This window comes from Primulina huaijiensis, chromosome 5, assembly GCF_012295235.1.
Source record: "Primulina huaijiensis isolate GDHJ02 chromosome 5, ASM1229523v2, whole genome shotgun sequence".
Lineage (NCBI taxonomy): Eukaryota > Viridiplantae > Streptophyta > Magnoliopsida > Lamiales > Gesneriaceae > Primulina > Primulina huaijiensis.
The window spans coordinates 22,305,234-22,328,145 of record NC_133310.1 but is presented as its reverse complement, the minus strand read 5'-3'; the positions used below and the strand labels follow the sequence as shown (position 1 = coordinate 22,328,145).

The window sequence follows — 22,912 nt, the reverse complement described above, 5'->3', positions numbered from 1 at the left end:
ACTCACACAAGGAGATGAAGATGTCCATGTTCTGACCTAGTCAACGTGTGATTCAATGAGAAATCAATTCTTTCCATTAAATGATATTTATTTATATATAGTTATTATGATAGATCCGAAATACAAGGTTTTTGAAGAATGGGCCGCTGATTTCGAATTTAATTGGATATTATTTTCGAATTTAATTTATTGGTTGTAGAAGTAGAACCATACCTAACTAAACGACGTCCTCCGAATCAAAATAAATTTTTATTTTCGAAAAACAAATATTGTTGTTAGGATTAAATGTTTAAAATTTTAATATGAAAAGAAAATTAACATTTTGAAAAAATATATGACAAAATTTTTTCTTATTTAGAAACGGATAAGGGATTTTACTAGTATTTGGTGTCATTACAATCATTCAAAAAGAAACAAAATCTAAAGAATTTTATATAAATCTAAAATTTGAAAATCCCATTAATGTTGATGTAATAATTAAAGAAATTTTACGTTATGTGGGAAAAAAAAACTTCAAATTTTGAATAAATGTAATTTTCTTCGAAGGTAAACGATAAATCTAGCAACATTTAAGGAATTCGCCATTTTCGACAACATTAAATGTGTTTCCTTATTCTTTGGTACCTAATTTTGAATATATCCATTCCAAAAGTTGGTTTATTTGTAAAATTAAAAGTGTTTTTTTTTTTAATTAAAAAGGTGTTATTTCTACTGACAGTTTCAAAGCTTTTCTTCTGACTTGTATCGTGTCCACCATCTCCCTTTTAAGAGGATGTTCCGCCCATTCTCCTCCATAATTCTTCGCTAAGCTTGTTATTCATCATCAGTATAGCACAAAGTATTAGAATCCAGTCATTGATTTCACTTTTCATGAAAATAAATGACCAAGAATCTTGCAACAGATGAAGATTTCATCGACATGGAACTCAATTCTATGCTGCATTGCTCCGCAAACTCATCTCCACACAGCAGAGAATTCGAGTTTCAAATGTCTTCATCCTGCTGTGAGAATGAAACCTCCATTTTTCCAGCTGATGAGCTCTTCTACAAGGGCAAGCTTCTCCCTCTCCACCTCCCTCCGCGGCTGCAGATGGTACAAAACCTCCTTCACACTGCATCCGCAGCCGGTGAAGATTTCGAAGAAGAAGACTTTTACTACACGATGCCATTCATGTCTGCTTGCTCCACGGCACCTTGTACAAACTCAAATACCCCTCTAGATTCTTGCAACATTTCTCCATCGGAATCTTGCAGGGTAAGCTGTGAACTGAACCCTGATGATTACTTCTTTGAATGGTCTGCTGAACTAAGCAGTTTCGTTAATGGTAATCACTCTAGAAAAAAGTCATGGTCCAAGAAATTTAAGCTGATTAAGCGTTATTCCGTTCTTAGGCAGAAACTCAAAGCTTCAAGAACTTATTTGAAATCTTTGTTCACAAAATCTGCTTGCTCCGACAATCACTCTTCTGCTAAAGAAGCTGATAACCTGTCAAAAATCGACGAGACTTCGAACGAGTACATCAAAATCTCCAAGAAAAAGTCGATTGGAGTACAGAATGCAAGAGCCTCATATCCAACAATAGCTAATATAATCAATAACTTCGATAAGGAAGCGACTAATGAGGATCAGGTGCATAGGAAATCATTCTCCGGGGCAATTAAACTGCGTAATTCTCCGGCCAAGTGTTTGTCTTTATCTTCTTCCAACTCTTCCTCCATTGGTTCGTCCTCATCATCTTTAAATTCGAATGGGTTTCATGAGTTACAGTTGTTTCGGAGGAGTAGCAGTGTCACCGAAGTTGAGTGTTCAATTGAGGCAGCTATCGAACATTGCAAGAGCTCTCAGAAAGCCAAGAATTCAAGAAACCTATCGTTTTCTGCTTCAAGGATTTGCACCATTTAATGTTTTTCTTCTATGATTTTTCTGAATAATTAATTCAGAATCTATGTAAATAAAATGGTTGTTTTCAATCTTTTTTTTATTATCGCAATTCCAGATATGTTTCTTTTTCTTTTTTGGACGTTATTAAGATTATTAATTATTGCCCAAAATCAAAGATATAAAATGCTGACGGAATAAAAAATATATAAGTAAATTACATTTAGATTCGACGTGAAAACAAAATCGAGCTGAAATCACAAACTTAGTTGTAAAATTAAAGCTGAAAACCAAACTCCCAACTCGTTAGATGCGTACATATGCATGCACGTGATGCGTACAAGTATTCCATTGATTCAAATGAGTGAAAATGACCTAACAACCCATTCCCACTCAACCAACAATTTTCTATCCGAAGGGCGATATCGACAATTCAAACTTTTTTCTTTATTAATTAACTTATATCACAATTTAATATTAATTTTGAACGGGCCAAGTAAAAAATTTCACCTCAAATGACACATCGGAGAAATATCCTTCAACGAAAGCGCAAACCTGAACCCGCTTTTAGGCATATCCAGAACAAAAAATGAGGCAAAAGCGTAAGATAAAGAAAAGAAAAGTATTCAGCACTTTTGAGATATGAAAAAACGTCAGAAACTACTTAAAAATTAAAACTTTCACACACAACTATGATTACAACATCTTAAAAGTGGGGTTCAACTTTCTGTTTTCCATGCACGGATGCTGTGTAAATTTTTCTGCAAACTAAAGCTAACAAAGCAAATCTTCGAATAAAGGGATTGTAGAATCCCCCTTGGCTAAAAGTTTAGTTATCTTTAACGCGTGGGTGGTCGAGGTTTTTTCGCTATCACATGGATCAAACTCGAATAAACCTCTGTGCTTGAAGAGGTTTATGTTGCGAGGTATCTTTTCATCATCGTAGTATTATGTAATTTGAAATATATAAATTAGATTCCAAAAGCATTAAGTCGACTCTATAATTTCTTTATCTATTGGGTCCATCTTGAATGTAGTATTACACTTTCTTGGTTTCAAAAAACCACGTACGTTATCATAGTATTAATTTAAGTTGCTGTAATAATTTCAATATCCTCAATTATTTTCCAGATATGATTCCGGGTTTCAGGTATGCATTAAATCCTGTCTGAAATACTGAACCTGACTGTGTGATATATAATAATGACTGCCAAAAATGTCTGAATGATTGAAACTTAATAAGAAACCGGCTTCCGTAGTTTATTATTAACAGATATTTTATAAAGGAAAAAAGTTTAAAATGTGTTTGAATAAGATATTTTTCAAAAATTGTTTTTCAAATATATTTTTAAAAAAATTACTGAAAAAACTTTTCCATGTTTTTAAAAATTAAGAGAATGATGAAAATATAAATATATATTTATTAAATTTGAAAAAAAATTATATAATAGTTATCAAAACACATATTTGTTCTTAAAACAAATTTTAAAATCTTTATAAAACTGTTGTAAAAAGCATTTTTATACAAACGTTTTATAAATATTTGTCCTAATTTTTTTATCTTTAATGCAAAAAATTAATATGGAATTTATTATTTTACAACGTGCATAATGTTTTATTTTTTTAAAAAATCATTGTAACGACTCAGCCGATACACTTTCGACGAAAACAAAGTGTTTATTTATTATTCAAGAGTTTTATTTTTAATTAAGATAATAGATTTTAAAAAAATTGTATGTGTAGGTTTTATTGTACTTCCAAGAAGGAATGAATGATCAGAGCCTTAAAATGGAGGATAAGAAAGGTACAATGATTTAGCTAGCGAATGTTGTTTTTGTACAGTTGGAGTGATCCATTTTGTTGGATTCGAGCACGGTTCAATGCATTTGTAAGTACCCGATTCATTCAAAAGTTAAGCATAAAGCAACATTGACCAAAACAGTTCCAATAATCCCATTGGTTAGGTCATTGTCATTTAGTAATATTTTCTCAAGTTTTAAAAATGCCCACATCAATTCTTGCACATCCAATATTATCATTTATTGTCAGCATTATCGGTTATCAGTAGGTTGGGAAAATGGGGTTTACCACTTTGAGTTTTTTCTTACTACAACGAGGAATGGTCAATATGCAAACAAAATAAGATCATTCTTGAAGAGATGCATGTAGCTCGAATCAAGAAGATATCAGAATCTTTCACTAGTCACGGATTCAAGTAAGCCTATGCTAATAGGAATAATTGCACAATGTAATAGAATTGTGACAACCGATTCGATAGTAGGAAAGGGTTCATATGTCTCCACATTTACTGAAGACATTTAAGTTCAAATTTTGATATATATTGTGGAGGGTCTCTATTCTTGATCCAAAATATCCAGCTGCAAGAACCTCTTTCAGGTTTATGCATATTTACAAAACCTACTTAGTGTATAAATGCATTGCTTTTGGCGCTTTCTTTTATATAGAAGCAAACCTGATGTAATCCAAATCTTGATCAAAGTTGTGGAGAACTGACCTCGGGGTTCCATTTACATTATTTTAAACCTTCCTCGGTATCGAATTTTTCGCATCGAAATCAATATTGACCACAATATTATCCATTGCAACCATGGATAGCATCAAATAGCATATATCGGGTTGAATTCTGTATCGGTATCTGAGTGTCGCCATGAATTAGTTCCACTCCTCGAATACTTCTCCTTCTTTCTCACTCGCCTTATCCTTCTAGATTTGAACACATAATAAGTCATAGCACTGAGAACCCCTGCCATGGTAACTCCCCCTATGATGGTAACAAGAATTGCAGCCCATCTATTATGCCTACCCACAACTATATAAGATGAAGCAATGAAAGCCACTGTAGTGCAGACTGAGGCCAACCACATCAACTTATTGATCACCTCCACGACCCGTCTCTCAGATTTTATTTCACCTCTAACCACAGTAATTTGTACAACAACAACGGCCAATGACGTAAAAAGGGCAATAGCATTAGAAATAAAGAAGACTTTGAATGATGGGTTGCTTACTGTTACTGCCACACCATTATCGTTGTCTCCCCCTGGAACAGTGAAAATGGCAGCAAAGGCCACAGTCGCAAAGAGAACAGCCACCACGGTCACCGAATTTGTAGCATTGTTGATTCCTTCTCTATGGAGTTTCCTAAGTTCCTTTGCTATACCGTTCACATTTTTGTTTGTTTTACGGGCCTGTTCAAGCTGGGTATGGACATCTTTCTTGATTTCTGAGACAGTTTCACGAAGCTCATCACGTGGTTGATTTAGTTCATTGGCTCTGACTGCACCGTACCGAGTCAAGCAATCTTTTATTTCTACTGTTTCCTCTGATAGAGGGAGCCCTTGGGCTATGTCAAGAGCTGTTTTGTGGTCTCGTGTCAGGGCATTTACATTTGTGTCACGGAGCATTAAGAGCTCATTCACAATCTACAATTACAGTATTAACAATATTTTAAACTCAGACAGTTACCTTGGTTTGAGAAGCAACCATAAACCGAAAGGGCCTGATATCAAATGAAAAAAGTGTGCATATTCAATCTTGGAATGATAACTCACCTCAGCACGTTTTTTCCGAGTGGCTATATGCAATGCTGTGTTACCAAACTTATCTGGGAGCATCACAATGGCCGCATCCGCACGCAGAAGCAACTTCACGACTCCACAGTTAACGCCTTTAACAGCCATATGCAGGGCAGTCTGGCCTTTCTTGTCGGTTCTTCTAGCCAATTGAGGGTCCTTCTCAAGCAAAGCTCGAACGATATCTACATGTCCCTGTCGGGCAGCAAAGTGTAATGCATTTTTTCCATTAGATCTCGATATTTCCAGCAAGCTAGAATCCTTTAAAAGCAATTCTTGGACCACTGCTAGATGCCCTTTTGTAGTAGCAGATATGAGGGGAGTTGCATTCGATTGACCAACTGTTTTGCTTAAATCTGGATCATGCTCTAGCAGAATCCGAACAATATCTGTAAAAATATAGAAGAGAGTCAAATATAGAGCTTTTTAAATCAAATATAGAGCTTTTTAAATTTTATCCTCTTGGTCATTCTCAATTTTACAAAAAAAAAATAAAAATTAATAGTATCAAAGCTAATAGACATGCATTCAGTTATATTCAACTACCGTGATGGCCTTGATTCGCTGCAACATGCAATGGATCAAAACCCGACTTATTCTTGGCCCTGATTCCTTCTTTAGTAGAATAAGGCAGCAGCTCTTTCACCATCTCAATGGAACCCTTTTCTGCAGCTTTGAAAAGCGCGGTTTCCCCCAATTCATTAACCTCGTTGACAACAGCAGCCCTTATCTCTGCTACCTCAGCATCAAACTCAGCTGCACTCAACGTTTTAAGCATCTGTTCATTGATCTCGCCTAAAATCTCCCTCACCGCCACAACGTCACCCCTCTGTGCTGCCAGATGGAGCTCCGTGTCATTGTGTCGACCCGTGACTTGTTTCACGTACTTCTTTTTGCCAGATTGGTCAATTCTTTTGCCCGAATTTGAAAGAACCAATGCTTTACCGGAATTGGAAACAACCAAAGATTTACCCGAATTTGAGACTGCCAACGCTTTGCCGGAGTTTGACGCCGTGAAATATTTGCTAGCGTTTGATACTACAATCGCCGGGGAACGTGGGGAAGGTGAGGGGGGAGGGGAAGGCGTTCGGGGTTCGAGACTAAAGCCCATTTCGAGATCCTTGTCACCTGTTATCAATCATCGTAATCTGATTAAAATCAAGACATCTGCGTAAAAATTCTGCTGCGGAGCATTCGGGATTAAGAGAACATCAAATCACGTATAAGTGTCAACACAAGCTCAAATCGTAGGACATTCCTAGTTCTTAAAAAATGGATCTTTTATTTATCACCGAAAAACCCCCACATTACATAAAAACTCCCATCATTATACATCGATGATTGAGAATTAAAAAACAAAAATCTTGAAGACGAAAAATATAAGCTCCCCGGCGGGACAGCAAATTGGCAGCTATCATTATTAAGAAAATCAACATATTGGAAATTAAGCAACAAAAAACAAAGACCAAAAAAAATTGTTAAGCGTAAAAGATAATCAATTGCGTACCTTCTTCATTGAAGCCACCCATGATCACGAAGGAAAACGCCTTCTCCTCTTTTCTTTATTCTTTGCTAATGAATCATTTGTTTAGATCCATTGGAGAAGTCCCAGGAACGGGAGCAGCGGCAAACGGCGGAGCAGCAGAGTTGATGAATGTGAGTGGTAGATGGGGGGGGCCTGAAAACAGGTTGACGCTTCGGGGTTTTCAATCATTTTCCATTTTCAACTATATTTAGCCAAAAAGAGGAGAGAGAGAGAGATTATCGTTATCAAGTGTACTTTCTTCTAGAATTTTTTAATGTGGCAACAAATAATAATAAAAATTTTGGTCAAATTTATACTTTTATATTTTAATATAATATTAATATTTTGTGTTTATACCTTTGGGTCATAAAAGGTAAGCTAAAGAATGCTGACAAAACTTGTAATCATTTAAAAAAAAAAAAGATTAACATATTAAAGTTGTATGATTGGATATAGAAATTTTATAAATAATTTAGAATATTAAATAGAGTACTCAAATTTCATAAATTTAATTTTGGCAAAAACTTGTACGAGACGGTCTCACGGGTCGTATTTTGTGAGACATATCTCTTATTTACGTCATCCATGAAAAAATATTACTTTTTATGCTAAAAATATTATTTTTTATTGTGAATATCGATAGAGTTGACTCGTTTCACAAGAGACCTACTCTTTAATTTAAGAGTATAAAATTGGCACACCACATGCCATCGTGCGTACTTGATATTATAATATAATTATTTCAATTATCATTTTCTACGTTTAGAATTGAGATATTTAATGTCTCGTAAAATCGATTTGAAAAAATAAAATAGAATTGTTGATTGACAATCGAGCAATATATATTATATCATAATAAATAGATATTATGTGTTATATTGCATAATATATCTATTTTTTTAAAAAAAATGTTAAAGTGTGAGTATTTTTGCAAAGATGATGATATATTATGAGTAGTCTCTTATGAGACGGTCTCACGAATCTTTATTTGTGAGACGGGTCAACCCTACCGATATTCAAAATAAAAAGTAATACTCTTAACATAAGAAGTAATATTTTTTCATTAATGACTCAAATAAGATATCTGTCTCATAAAATACGATCTGTGAGACCATCTCACACAAGTTTTTGTCATATATTATATGTTTTTATGACAACCTCTCGGCTCTTGAAAAATAAAGGGGCACTGGTCACCATGGGCCTTGAATTTTGTCGCATTTGCGGGCTGCTTCGAAAATTAATTAAGATTTAATTATGTTACGACATATGAAAAATTACAAATAAATCTTAAATTTTTTAAGTGATTAAATATAATAAAAATTAAAACATGAGGAAAATGTATGTAATGATAAAAGTTATAATATTTATTTATTATTTTTTACAAATCTCGGAAGGTATATGTAATATTTGAATATAATTGAGTTTGCTTTGTTATTATGAAAGGAAGGTAGATTTAATTAATTAAGGAAATAAAAGAAAAATTGCATATTAAGTTCTGATAAGATATATAATTTTATGTATGATAAAAGCGTCAATTAACACGCAGCGATTTTATTTTTTCCCAACGTAGGCCATCATGAATAAATTATTAAAATATCACGTGTTGAATAATGAAGGACCGCATAGCGCAGTGGATTAGCGCGTCTGACTTCGGATCAGAAGGTCGTGGGTTCGACTCCCACTGTGGTCGTTTTTTGTCACTATTGTCATTAATTCGATGCGTGTGGTGCCATGATGTTAATAGATTTTTGTTTTATTAAAAAAACAATTTGATCACTTAATTTAATTTTTATATATATGTATATATTGAAATTTTTATTTTGTTATTTAATTTAAAGTTATGTTTCTATGTTTTGTTATTGATTTTGTAATTTTTTTTAGGAGATTTTGTAATTTATTTATGTAAAATATATGTGTTAAAATACTTGTTCCATACAAAGTAATCATTTTAATTTTTTAAATAAAATTTTTATGGGTTCGACTCCCACTGTGGTCGTTTTTTGTCACTATTGTCATTAATTCGATGCGTGTGGTGCCATGATGTTAATAGATTTTTGTTTTATTAAAAAAACAATTTGATCACTTAATTTAATTTTTATATATATGTATATATTGAAATTTTTATTTTGTTATTTAATTTAAAGTTATGTTTCTATGTTTTGTTATTGATTTTGTAATTTTTTTTAGGAGATTTTGTAATTTATTTATGTAAAATATATGTGTTAAAATACTTGTTCCATACAAAGTAATCATTTTAATTTTTTAAATAAAATTTTTATGGGTTCGACTCCCACTGTGGTCGTTTTTTGTCACTATTGTCATTAATTCGATGCGTGTGGTGCCATGATGTTAATAGATTTTTGTTTTATTAAAAAAACAATTTGATCACTTAATTTAATTTTTATATATATGTATATATTGAAATTTTTATTTTGTTATTTAATTTAAAGTTATGTTTCTATGTTTTGTTATTGATTTTGTAATTTTTTTTAGGAGATTTTGTAATTTATTTATGTAAAATATATGTGTTAAAATACTTGTTCCATACAAAGTAATCATTTTAATTTTTTAAATAAAATTTTTATATTATTTGAAATGAGCAAAAGTTGCGATCTTTTGGTAAAGTAAAGTTAAATAAAATTGTTTAAATAGAGTTATGGGCTGAAGCAATTTTATATGATACAAATTCCAGCTTGAGCCAAAAATTTATGTGACAGTTTCACGGGTGGTATTTTGTAAAACAGATCTCTTATTTGGGTCATCCATAAAAAAATATTACTTTTTATGCTAAGAGTATTACTTTTTATTGTAAATATCGGTAGGGTTGACCCGTCTCACATATAAAGATTCGTGAGACCGTCTTGCAAGAGACTTATTCCCAGCTTGAAGTAGCTAAATGAATATCATGTAATCCGATTATCTTTCTAATATTTGACGTTTAAATTTGATGTTTAAATAATATACATTGAGTTTGATTTTCATGCATTCGAAAAAAATTAGAACTTGAAAATTGAATGACGTAACATAAAATAATTTATTCTCTCAAATAAAAAAAAAATTAAAATAATTTGTAAAGTATTTGAAAACACTTTTACATTTGAACGACAGTTTTTACATTGATTAAAATAGATACATACATATGGATTCCTTTGAAAAATACTGCTTCTGAACGGAATACACATGCCAATATTTTTGTTTTAGAATATCTAATCTGAAAGACTAAATCAACGAAACAAGTAGCTTATAATCAACTTTATATATATAAATTTAAAATTTTCGATTCCGTCCCTCTTTAAACCAAGCCTTTCACCGGCCAATTGTACAAACTGAACTACACAAGTAAGTTCCAAAAAGTCACATTAGTTACATGAAAACTTCTAATATCAGGTCATCTACGAGTAGCGCTTCAATTTCATTGCCTATCACGTCAATTTCTTCTTTAGAATCGAACCATTTAGTCTCCGGATGGAGTACTGTCTCTGATATCCGCTCGATCGCAAAGTTTTGCCCGATCAACTTCTCAAAAGCTTCTCTCAACTCTTCTTTCTGCAAATCTGGATGCAATTTCAATCTTTTGTCCATGACCCACGGGTATGTGTCGACGTGCTGCTGAAAATACCCCAAGAATGCAGAGTTCACTCTGTCAAAAAGTAACTTCCTTTCACACTTTAACACAGTTGTGTTATAGTTGTATTTCTTCTCGAGGTCATTAAATAACTTGGGATTTAGAGGGCACTCTGGGGTGTACCACGCTGTTTTAAATATATGGAGACCAGATTCTTCAATACCAGAGTCCATCAGCACGTCAAAAATGTAGGAAGATTCCCAGGTGTCCGACGTATCTTGCCCTTCAGAACACATTGGAGATTCTTGTGCAACCTCCTCCTCGGTGTATTTGCCGGACTCCATCTTAAGAAGTCGCAGCTGCATTCGAAGTTCTGCAACAAACAAAGCAAAAGAAAAATGAACATCCAACAAAATCATTCTCGCTTTATGTTTGTCTCGTACAACTTGGAAACACACTGGATTACAGTTGCTATTACAGTATAGTACAACTAATTTCATACCACGAAGTTCAGCACCGACTCTCTCAAAACTGTCAGTGTTTGATGCCGTATCTTCTGTGTAAGGGATCTCAAGGACTGACATTGGACTGAAATGATCAGCCTCCTTTGAACTTTCTGAAGAGTCCAGCTCAATTCGATGCCGCTCCAAGGTAGGAGAATCTTGATCAGATGGTACCTTGTGTATTTTCTGGAACATCATGAAGAATTAATGAATTGAATAAACTACCTAAAATATGAGTCAATAATCAGTAAAAAGTAAAATTTATGTTGCCCCATGAGAACTTTTATCTCCTACGTATCAGGTGAAAGACAAGCAACAAAGAAATTAGATTTTTTTAATTTGACAAAAATAATAATAAGAATTTCAAGAGGACAAAACCTTTAAAATATGCGGGAGGAATAGAGAATGACAGACAAGCCACAGAGAATGAGATGCTCGTACAATTTTCCAATCATGCAGTAAGTACAATGAATATTGTTTGAAAAAGTGAAGAATCACACCTGGAAAAGGGTATCTTCTTGGTCACATGCAGCAGAGTCTTTATCCACGGCGGAGGATTCTAGCTCTGGAAGCAACTTAGAATGTTTCCGAGGTAAAATTGAGCTTCCATTTTCCGCAGTCTTTATTACATCAGATTCCGGAATTGCACGGATTTCATCTTCCAAAACAGTCTGAAAGATGGGTTGTATTTCGGGTAAGTTCACAATCTTCGTGTCCTTTTGGATCTCCAAATTGGCTTCTAATGAAGAATCTAGATCATTAATAGGTCTGTTCAGACAAGAAAGAGGCTTCTTGGTCCTAGATTGTGAATCTTTGGACGAAGTACCTTCTTTCAAACGTAGATTTGTTTTCACAACCGTACTACCACCATTGCTAACAGGGTCACTATGTCCCAGATTTTTGGCTGTAGACAAAATATCGCGACATTTGCTTCTTCTCTGGCTTCTTCCACCAATATATGGTGGAAGAGAACTCGATCTAGATGAAGTTTTCTTTATTTCATCCTCCCGACCATCCCTAGAGCTGATGCCTAGAGGACCATTCCACTTAGCAGATCCATTATTGCTACCAAGTTCTTTGATTGTACCGTTGAGACTCGTCTTAGCATATGAAAATTTAGGCTTCATTTCTTTATCACGCTTGGCAAGCATTTCACCCAACGATCTCTCCTTAGCAACAATTTCTGCATCTTGATACTTGTGAGCCATCTTCCACCTGTCAGATAGTTTCTTTTTTGTCTCTATATTGAAATGGGACTCAACAGAATTATAAGATGGGTATCCACACTTGCTATCAAAAGAATTTCTAGACGACAGCTTAAACATCTCTGAATCACTATCAGATTCACTTTCAAAAGAATCATATGAACTCTCATCTCCTGCATATCCTCTGAAGCCAGAAGACATCAAATCCATCGGACCATCACAAGCATCTTTCATTCGTCTTGTAATTTCCCTGGATTTTTCTCTAGCTTCATTTGACATGAGCTTTGTGAATCCCATATTATAAGATGAATCTTTCCTACCAAATGTTACTGTCTTGGTGCAGTTAAAACTTGAATATCCGGTCATTTTCCTGAGATGTGGAGGACAATCATGCAAGTGATCAGGTGGCGAAAGAGGTGCACCCCCATTCTGAACCTTCCCAAGATTGGGCTTCAGAACAACAATCCTCGTGGGAAGAATCCTTTTCGCATTGTTGTCTGGTCGAACCTTTGAAGACTTGCAAGAAATATGAGCTATATGGCGATTGTGTGGGTCGAGAAGAAGCCCGTCTTTGCGGTTGGGATGAGAACAGTTGTCATGTTTAGTTGAAATATCTCTGGCTGCTTTCCATTCTTTGAAATTGCTGTCATAATTTGCATAAACCGATGGTTTCCTGGCATGGTCAACTTGCAGATCATGCAAATTCTTCACAACTAAAGAATCTGGATTCTCGAGAAATTTCAGCAACATGGTCTTACTAGAATCTAGTGAACCTAAGGTGCCATTCATCTCTTTCAAATGCTGAAATTTTTCGTCAGCAGAAAGATGTTTTGCATCCATAAACTTCTGCTGGCTGAGTACCTTTTCAGGTTTCATAAGCATTGAGCTCGCACTCCATCTCGACGAACGACGCTGATTGACTACATGTGATGCTTCCAGATCTTCGTAAACATCCTTAAATTCTAGCTGCTCCATCGGACTTTTGCTGTTTGATCGCCCATCATAGAGTAGGGTATTCCTTTGGGCTTTAGTTAAAAGATTTTTTGGCTGATGGTTTTCTGAAAACCATTTCTGTTGTCTATGAACATGACTGGGGATGGCAGCCCTTCAAGGCCCATCAATTTGGCAATAATACTTGGCGAGCGTCTCTTTGGTTCAACTTTTTTAGCTAGTTCACATGCCAGTAACTTCTTCATCGGTGTTCCAGTGGCTCTTCCTGAAGTGCTTTGGCAAAATTCCAACACAAATGGCTGGGGAAAAGTTTAATTAGCAAGTTTTAGAACCATGGCAGCATCTAAGCAAAATACCAAATGATTTTCCTAATTTCTTACTGTTAAATCATAGAGATTAAAGAAAAGATAAACTCACCATATCATTCTTGGTGCTTCCATCAATATAAACACGAGAATCCATAGACAATCTTGAGCAGTCCTTGTGCTTCTGCATCTGCATCTGCCCATTTCCTGTAAAGAATACAAATTACTCAGCCATCAAACCCACAAAGGGTTACCAAAAAGTAACAAAAAATCATAATAACCATTAAAAGTCATAGTGAAATTCGTCAGGGAAAGAGCTTTGTATGTTCAGATATCGATTCCTGATAGAATGATTTTTTTTGCTTCAATTGATAGATTTAGTAAAGTTTCCCTGGAGGAAAGACATGGCACAACAATTATAACTTATCTTCAGTAGAGAATTCCATGGAAAAACAAAAAATGCTAATAAAACCAGAGTGATTATCCCACTTCATAACTCTTGCAAACAAAATATATTTTAGACACAGCATGAATAAAACCAATATTCATCTCAATCTCATTCACTAAATTCACGCAACATCAGGACCCTGAGAGTGAAAATTTCGGGTTTTTTTTTATTTTATTTAAGCTTCTCTTCGTGCGCAACAGGACAAAGAAGGAGAAACTGTTCAACTTCGTCGTCCTCCTAATTTTTACATGAAAGCTAAAACTTTAGATAAAGACCCAAAAACAAAACTAATGAAATCACATAGTCGGCAGCTGATGGATCGGAAAATTTAAACGAAAAACAGCTAACGAACAAGACGATACCATCTAAGCCAGAAACACTTTTGGACTTCCTGTGTCGAGCTCTCTCCATATTCCTTTCGAAATTTCCAGCCACACCCGACAGCGAGAGAAGCAAAAATTTAAAATAATTTTATAATGAAAAAAAAAAAACTTTTCTTTTCGAATAACGAAGCCGAAAATTCCGAGAAGCAGGACAGGAAATTCAAATATCAGATCCGAATTCTCGGGAAAAAGCTCGACATCACCTCGAAATCCTCCGCCATTACAAACCTGGCTTCTCCTCAGCTCAATTCAAACACCTGCAACAAAAAAAAGCCCCATTTAGCAGATCATTCAATACTCAGAGAGGTTACACAAATACATAAACAAAACAAAACAAAACAAAAACAAACTCCGAGCCTACAACACAACAACATACCGTTGGAGGAATTGGATAAGAGAGAGGAGGAGGAGTAAGGATGCTAGCAGACATTAATGGGGAACTGCGAGAAGTTTGGTCAAGTGAGCCTCATTTTCAAACGAGAGTTTGAAATACGATGGGGGAGACCACCTTTTTATGTATCACTGCATAAGCATTCCTTCCTATATATACATACATACATATACATACAATCACAAGCAATATAATAGAGTATTGGATTACTTCATTTCATGATCATATTGTATAATTAAATGCATAATATATGTATAATTTACTTTATTATTTATGCTTCTTTCAATTTCAAATGAATTTTACTCCTTTTGATATATTGGTGTCTTTTGTGTTAATTTCTAGATTTCTCTCTTTTCTCAGATTCAGTGTTTAACGTCAAAGATTACATTTTAAAATTATTAATATATTACGCAGTGTTAGGACACAATCTTTGTTATTGGTTTGAAAAGAAGATTTGGACGCACAATTTGGAACAATATTAATAATTAGCATGGTTACATTTTATTAAAGTCGTTGATAGTTTATCACAAATATAATTATGAGACAACGGGTTAATCTAGTCTATACTTATATTGAAAAGTAATGTTTTTGACAAAAAATTTATATTTTTTCATGAATCTGGTCTCGAAGATCTGTTTCACAAAATTGACATGTGAGACGATATTTTTTTTGTGATGAAAGCAATAATTACAAAATTAAAAATAATATAATGATATACATAAGCAATGTTTTCTATGTATTATCTTTATTATTTTATGAAATGAGGCATTTGATGTTCAGAATAAATCAATTATTATTTCTCAAATTATAACTTTTTTCACGTACATTCTTATTTTTATCTATACTACATTATTAAGTGTGAGACTCTTAGAACACCAAAATATTTAATTTCATAATTACATTTCTCACCTTACTAAAAACTTGCTCAAGTCACTATATATTTTATATAGAAAAAAAATCTAAACAAAACTTTTTTTTTAAATCGAACAACTCTTATAAATTGAAAATAATTTTTTGTTAATTGTTTAGTATCATTTGATCAAATTAAAAATAATAATAACACATGCAACGCGTGTGTATTTTTTACTAATATAAAGAAAAACAACAAAACAAAAACTCCAAATATAAAGTTAGACCGATAAAATATATTAAAAACACTGTATATTTGCATATTTAGTTTTTTTAATAATTTTTTAATATATGTTGTTAAATTTAAATTTCAATCTAAATATATTAGTTTTTTTAAACAAAATTTAGTGTTTTTTCCGACATAAAATTGATATAAACTCTCGGCTAAATAAATGATTGAATTGTCGAAAAATGACATATAACTGACTAAGACTAAAATTTGACAATACAATGACAAAAAACTTAAAATTAAAATTTAACAGCTAAAAAACGTAAAATTAAAATTTGACAACACAATAAAAATGTAACATACACAACCAAAAGTTTAATATTCCCAACAAATATGTCAACAGTTGATAACACACGTAATTGATATTAAATTTTGATGGTACACTGTTGATTTTTGTCACGTGATTCACAAAATCATATAAATTTTTTATAAATAAAAACTTTATGTAAAAAAATGATGTGATTACATTGGATTTAATTGTTTCTTGTATAGTTTGGTGCTTTATTTTTATAGTTTTTCGAGAAAATAATATTAATATAGAAAATAGGTGTTAAAATATATATATGTACTAGTGCACCGACGCATGCAATAATATTTTTTATAATTAATTTCATTTATATTTAAATTAGGATCAAAATATAATTATAAGAAATAGTGAGAGACTACAATGTAATTTTGATATATAAATTGAAAAATAAAAGAAAAAAAATATAAGAATTGAATTTATAACCTAAATCCAAAAAAACAATAACTCTATCCGTTGAACTATATATAACTTGAATTAAAATTTTAACATTGTATTAATATATATAATTATCAAAACAGACCATGATATTAAAATTAGTTACTCTAAATGTTTCAAATTTAGTAAAGAAGTCTAGATAACACACTTTAAAAGATTTTTACTTAATATTACTTAACATCTACTAATAGAAAATTTAAATGCACGAAGACACTTGCACGTAACGGGGTCATGTGATAATGTGTAATCGTGGGGGACCTTATGCCACGTGGAGGGCTTTGATTGTGCCATGAGACGAACGGTTGGAAAATACAGCGACGTGATTAAATGTTGGAAGAATTGGGGTGGTTAGGATTAGGGTTAGGATTTGGGGGGTATTTATGGCAAAACCAACCCCACGACATATAATTGGTTGTGGGCCTAATTTTCGTGGAGTTAGCATCCAAATTACAAATAAAATCAAACAATACGGTTGATTTGATTATTTTATTTTGTTTTTTTCGAATTGTACAAATCGGATATCTTCATTTTTCAAAAACAATTTTTTTTTGGGATTTTTATCATCTAAGGTGTACCTTAAAGTAATATAAAAGTATTTATGTAATATAAAATAATATAATATTTTTAACATAGGATTTTTTCATGTATTATATTATTTTATACATGAAAAAATCCTATGTTAAAAATATTATATTATTTTATATTACATAATATACATACATGTATAATTTGAGTAAGGATGGTGTGTCGTGTGGAATTATATGTACTTCTATATTATATTATCAATACTATTAGAGTATGTTTGGTGTGAGTGATAAGTCAAGGATAGATTATTAATCTCATGTTTGTTTTATTTTTTATGTACCCAATTAATCAAGAAGTTCATGATAAAAAAAACCTATTTGGTTGAAAAGATATTTCATTGTTTTGGAGGGATTGACAATCCAATTCCTAAAATATAACATAAATTATCATTTTGCCTACAAAAAATCAACATGAGAGATCTACAAGTTTGGATTCTATTCTTTGATGGTTTATTTTTTTTATTTGCACACACATCACATAAATAATTTCATGATGAAACTAAATAAAATTTTAAAAAATAGAGAAAAAAATAATTAGAAATCAATATTAAAAATGAGATAAAATGTAAAATCACATTAATTTTTATTAAAAAAAATAAATTATCAGATAAATACATTATTTATAATTTAAAATTTTATAAAATATTTATTTATTAACAAAACACATGATTTTGAAAACATTGCTACAAATATCATTTTATATACCAAATTGTCATCAATGCTAGTTTAGGGTATTTTTGTCTCAACAACAAAAAATGTAAAATTTATCATACTCATTAAAATCTTACCAAACAAAACATGTTTTACCACAACACATTATATATCCTTACCTTGAGTTTTGTCATCAATCCAATTAGTTATCCTATCCTACACACCAAACATAGCCTTATATTAAGTGTGAGGACATGATAATAACTACATAGAGAGGAAACCAACTTTTTTTCCAATTCTACCCTTATATGATATTAATATTACACTTTTGTTTTTTGTTTTTTTTTTAATTTCAGCACAAACTTTTATTTTTATTTATTTCTATTTCAATAATTCAAATATCAATTTAGTCTCTCCATAATTTGTCAAATTTCAATTTAGTCCATCGATAATAATAAAAAAGATTGTACACACGCATCGCGTGTGCATAGTAACTAGTATTATATTAAGTTTGAAGCATTTAAAGTAACTAACTTTTAGTGTAATGGTCTGTTTTAATAATTATATATATTAATAAAATGTTAAAATTTTAATGCAAGTTATATGTAGGTAAGCAGATAGAGTTTATGTTTCTTAGACATTAAGTTATGAGTTCAATTCTTACTGGGTCATTTTTTTATTCTTTTTTTCTATTTATTTTTTAATTTATATATCCAAATTACAGTGTAGTCCCTCACTATTTCTTATAATTATATTTTGATCCTCATTTAATTATAAACCAAATCAATTATAAAAAAATATTATACAAGCACGCAACGCGTGCGTTGGTGCACTAGTTATAATTGAGTTTAGAACCAATTTAACTTCTCTCATATCTAGGTGAGGATCCCGAGACTATATCACTTTAATTAAGCGGTCGATGACTTTTTTCATATTAGTGTATCGACGCACGTGTTGCGTGTTTGTATAATGTTTTTTATAATTCATTTGGTTTATATTTAAATGAGGATAGTGAAGAACTATACTGTCATTTTGATATATATATTAAAAAATAAATAGAAAAATAGAAAAAAAAAGATCTAAATAAGAATACAACTACCTATTTAATACTTAGAAAATGAAGATCTTATCCACCGAGCTACAGTAAATTACATCAATATTTTATAACTTTATTAATATGCATATGTAATTATTACGACAAACAATTATATCAAAAGTTAATTATTTTAAATGTCTAAAACGTAATAATACTGTGTAGATATACATGTACACATTGATTTAACTCACATTCGAAATTATGTATTTTTCTTATTGATAGAAATTTATGTAATATTACTTAGTAATCCAACGGAACACCTTTTTGTATCACATAACATGAATACTAAACAATTTTTTTTTGTTTATAGAAAATCATTTGATAAAATTATATTAACTTTGTAAAATATTATTTTTGAGTTATAATGTAAATAGATGGAAATGGAAATGAAATAAATATGTTTATTTTTTTTATATGATAACTCTTAGTTAGAAATCTTGAACAAAGTGTGGCTTCAGTTTCAAACTTGCCCTCTCTTTTATTAATTTTAATTTGAATCGATGTCGTGTGAAGTTAATGGATTCACCAAATATCGTGAATAAGAGGCCAATTTGCCTATTTAAATACACGAAAAACCACAGCAACAAACCCATTTATAGCCCCCGAAATCATCTACATGATAAATATATGTTTCATCTATAATTATTTCGTGAATCACAAGAAATTAATGCACATTTACATATATGGTTTTTATATTTTAACATTTTCTTGTGGTAATTTGAAAAAAAATAATTTAGTGAAGATTCTCACTTTTAGAACAATGTTTGCTCTAAAATTTATGAGAATGTGAGCGTGTCAGGTCCAATACACCAGATTGAGTGAAATGGTGAAAATTGAACTTTTAAAAATTCATAATTCGTAGAAAACAAGTTTGACGGCAAGTTATTGTTGGGAATCTGAATCAAATTTAGAGTTTGAATAAATTTATGTCTCATGAATATGAAAGTGTGTTTTAGCTCTCCACATTCATGAGTTAGTCGTGGCTCATTATTTTAGAAGTGTATGTGGACTTTTCATATTCTTGAGTTAATTGAAAACTTTTAGCTCTTCATATTCTTGAGTTAATGACATGACTCTTGGTGTGCATTTTGAGGCTTTTAAATAGTATTTTCATTTCCTCATTTCAAACACATGTAAATGATTTTTACAAACACTCAAGATCTCTTTCGATTGCATTCTCTTGCATTTCATATTGTTAGCTTTCTATTTTGCCTCCGTTAAATTTTGATGATAAAGTGAATGTACGTTTTCAGTTCGCCATAGTATGTGCATCGTGCTAAGTCACTGCTGGTTGTTCTGTTGTATCTTGAGAACAAACGTACAAGACGATCCTCGAAATACATACAGGAGAGGAAAAATCTGTTTTAAGGACAATGTACTTCGTACATGCCTCGGTTTGTTTTACTCTAAACTTTGCTCTACTGTGTTTTCTTCACCATTTAATTCACTGGTTTTTATGAAAGTTTACTGTAATTTATCGTTCTATATATTGTGCAACATTTATAATATCATAAGACAATAAATAAACACACTAAAAACACAGAAAATTATGAAAATAACGCTGAAAATTGAAAAATAAATTCCTACCATGATTATGTATTTACAAACCACAAGAAACTGGTAAAAAGTGTGAAAATATACTCAAAAACTCGAAAATCGGACTGAAAAGATAGAAAACGTTTGAAGTAAAATGACTACATTTACAAGTTCGAGCGATGTGTCGATTATTCTTTCTTGTATGGTATCCGACGCAGTTTCTTAATTCCTTGTTTCATTTCCCACAATAATCAACTGAACCACTTGTTGATAAGCCAAACCAATTCAGATGATTTTGAATCATTAATTAATGGGGTTGTATTTAAATTTGTCGACCAATTTATCTTATTTGCCTTAAACCAAATTAATTGGACTTCATTTAATTTTAGCCCAAACAAATAGATATTACTTCGAGTCACACTCAACTGTTATGTTATTTTATTAGCAGCTGGTTATGATATATTATTTGATGGTATCATCGAATTATTTGGAATTGATTGTATGTACTGTGTTAAACAATGATGTTTGAAACAAAATATGTATTTTGAAAAAACATTTACGATGAGTCACCAAGTTATAAAACTAGTGTGACGGCAATTTATTTTATTATTTGTACGATTAATTTATCTACGGGTGTCGATTCGGTGGGTGGGATCTGATTGATCATTAGTATGATTAAAAAATTACTTAACCAGAAACCCGAGTCAACATGAAAACTCTCAACCAGAACCCTAACTCGAATCAATCAAGTCCACCCGATCAAACAGATTAACCTGATTTTAATTTTTTTTAAATTTTTTCAAAAAAAATTAATTTAAATACACAATAACAAAATCTTCTTCATAAATATGATTTAAATTTGAAATTTTAATTGTAGAAAAATAAAGTATATTTACTAAATCAAATAAATAAATGTTTAAAAAATAAAAAATGTTCAAAATAAATATTAAATTATGAAAATTTATGATATAAATCTACAATAAATATTTTTTCATACATACGATATATAAAAATGTAGGCAATATTTATTAGTTATGTATTTTTTAAAAAAAATTAAAATTTTCGGGTCAATCCGAATCCAACCCAACCCATCATTTTTTTTCGTGTCCGTTATCGAGGCTAACTCGATCTGACCCGAACCCGAAAATCCCAAACCCAAAACTAATTCTTTTCGAGTTGAACCGTGTCGGGTTGATGGGTCGTATCTGATTTTGATATCCATAAATTTATCTCATGTCTATACAGTAAAACAACTTGAGGAGATGATTTTCTTTTATTTTTCTAAGCGGAATTCAACATATAATGGACATAAAATATTTAATGGCGTCGGAGACATGCTTCTAGCGATAGACTAAAAGTTATCTGGCCGGTTTCGTACCTCACGACGTATTCGGAAAAAAAAATCGTAAACAATTTCCCAAATGGTCTGATTTTTTTATATACGATTTAGATTGATAATTTTTCAAAAAGCAGATCATCCCATCTCGTTAGCTCGTTTTAACGAATGCATTTAGACTATATTAATAGCTATTTAGCATCTATGATAATTCTATAAAAAACGAATGCATTATCCCCCATTACTCGAATAAGTACATAATAAACCCATTGGTATTATTACCTCAAACATTTTTGCAATGTGTGACAAAAAAATAATAAAAAATCGAGAGTTCATTCATCTGCAATGTGTGACAAGACAAGACTAAGACAAGACACGACAGGTTTGCATTTATGCGGAAATTGATAAAATAATTGTCTCGACAAGTCAAAGTTCTAAAGCACATATATAAAATTACACCTTATATTAAAAGTTTAATTTATACATTATTGGTATGGACATAATAAACTATAAAAAACGAAGTCAACATACGAAAAAAAGCTGTAGTCTTTAGTTCCCAAGGAAATTTTAGTCACGACACTTAATTGAAGTTACCGTTTAAAAATGGTTAAAATAATAATAATTGAATTTAGACTTCGGCCTCACTCAAAAGCCGACAACAATCAATGGAATCGATCCACAAATTTGGCCGTCTGGCGTGTAAATCGAATGCACTATCTAGCTATTGTCTTACCCTCCACACAAACCGACAAGCCAAGAAAAGATACCAAGCCTTGAATTCCGGAATGTGTTACCAACAATTTACACCAACGATTTATAAACTAATACGACCCCCATTTTTTTAACAAATACTCCAAATCTTTTTGTTTTTAAGTAACTTGTAAAACCAAGTTTTAAACACGTAGCTCGTGTGTAATTAATTTGTGTATGATGTTTCTATATATTTAGACAAATTATATGTATTGTTAAAAGTAGTTTACGCGTACAATACCTCATTCATCAAATCACATAGAGCATGAAATAAAATTAATTTGAGATGAAAATTTTGGAGTGTTCGGCACAATAACCAACTGAGATTTTG

At 31.7% G+C, this 22,912-nt stretch overlaps 3 protein-coding genes and 1 non-coding gene across 6 annotated transcripts; 2 read left to right on the top strand and 2 right to left on the bottom strand.

Annotated features, from left to right (window-relative positions):
- The first annotated feature begins 658 nt into the window (after positions 1-658).
- On the top strand, positions 659-1,985 carry LOC140977781 (probable membrane-associated kinase regulator 4). Its single transcript, XM_073442512.1, has one exon. The coding sequence runs from the start codon at positions 881-883 to the stop codon at positions 1,901-1,903; it is 1,023 nt and encodes a 340-aa protein (XP_073298613.1). The 5' UTR covers positions 659-880; the 3' UTR covers positions 1,904-1,985.
- Positions 1,986-4,208: 2,223 nt separating this feature from the next.
- LOC140977236 (ankyrin repeat-containing protein ITN1-like) lies at positions 4,209-7,207 on the bottom strand. The gene is made up of 4 exons (XM_073441897.1): positions 6,980-7,207; positions 6,019-6,600; positions 5,452-5,861; positions 4,209-5,322 (listed from the first exon to the last, which is right to left on the bottom strand). The coding sequence occupies exons 1-4, from the start codon at positions 6,999-7,001 to the stop codon at positions 4,498-4,500; spliced, it is 1,839 nt and encodes a 612-aa protein (XP_073297998.1). The 5' UTR covers positions 7,002-7,207; the 3' UTR covers positions 4,209-4,497.
- A 1,406-nt stretch (positions 7,208-8,613) lies between these two features.
- TRNAR-UCG (transfer RNA arginine (anticodon UCG)) lies at positions 8,614-8,687 on the top strand. Its single transcript has one exon. It is a non-coding gene; the product is annotated as a tRNA-Arg (tRNA).
- A 1,547-nt stretch (positions 8,688-10,234) lies between these two features.
- Positions 10,235-14,887, bottom strand: LOC140977235 (uncharacterized). Of its 3 annotated transcripts, none has more exons than XM_073441894.1 (6): positions 14,734-14,887; positions 14,332-14,614; positions 13,639-13,722; positions 11,566-13,520; positions 11,065-11,251; positions 10,235-10,935 (listed from the first exon to the last, which is right to left on the bottom strand). In XM_073441894.1, exons 4-6 carry the CDS (start codon positions 13,243-13,245, stop codon positions 10,361-10,363), a joined length of 2,442 nt encoding a protein of 813 aa, XP_073297995.1. In that variant the 5' UTR covers positions 13,246-13,520; positions 13,639-13,722; positions 14,332-14,614; positions 14,734-14,887; the 3' UTR covers positions 10,235-10,360. The 3 variants fall into 3 exon arrangements, with proteins under 3 accessions (XP_073297995.1, XP_073297996.1, XP_073297997.1); XM_073441895.1 differs by having other exon boundaries at positions 13,639-13,733; positions 14,337-14,614; XM_073441896.1 differs by having other exon boundaries at positions 14,556-14,614.
- Positions 14,888-22,912: the final 8,025 nt, after the last annotated feature.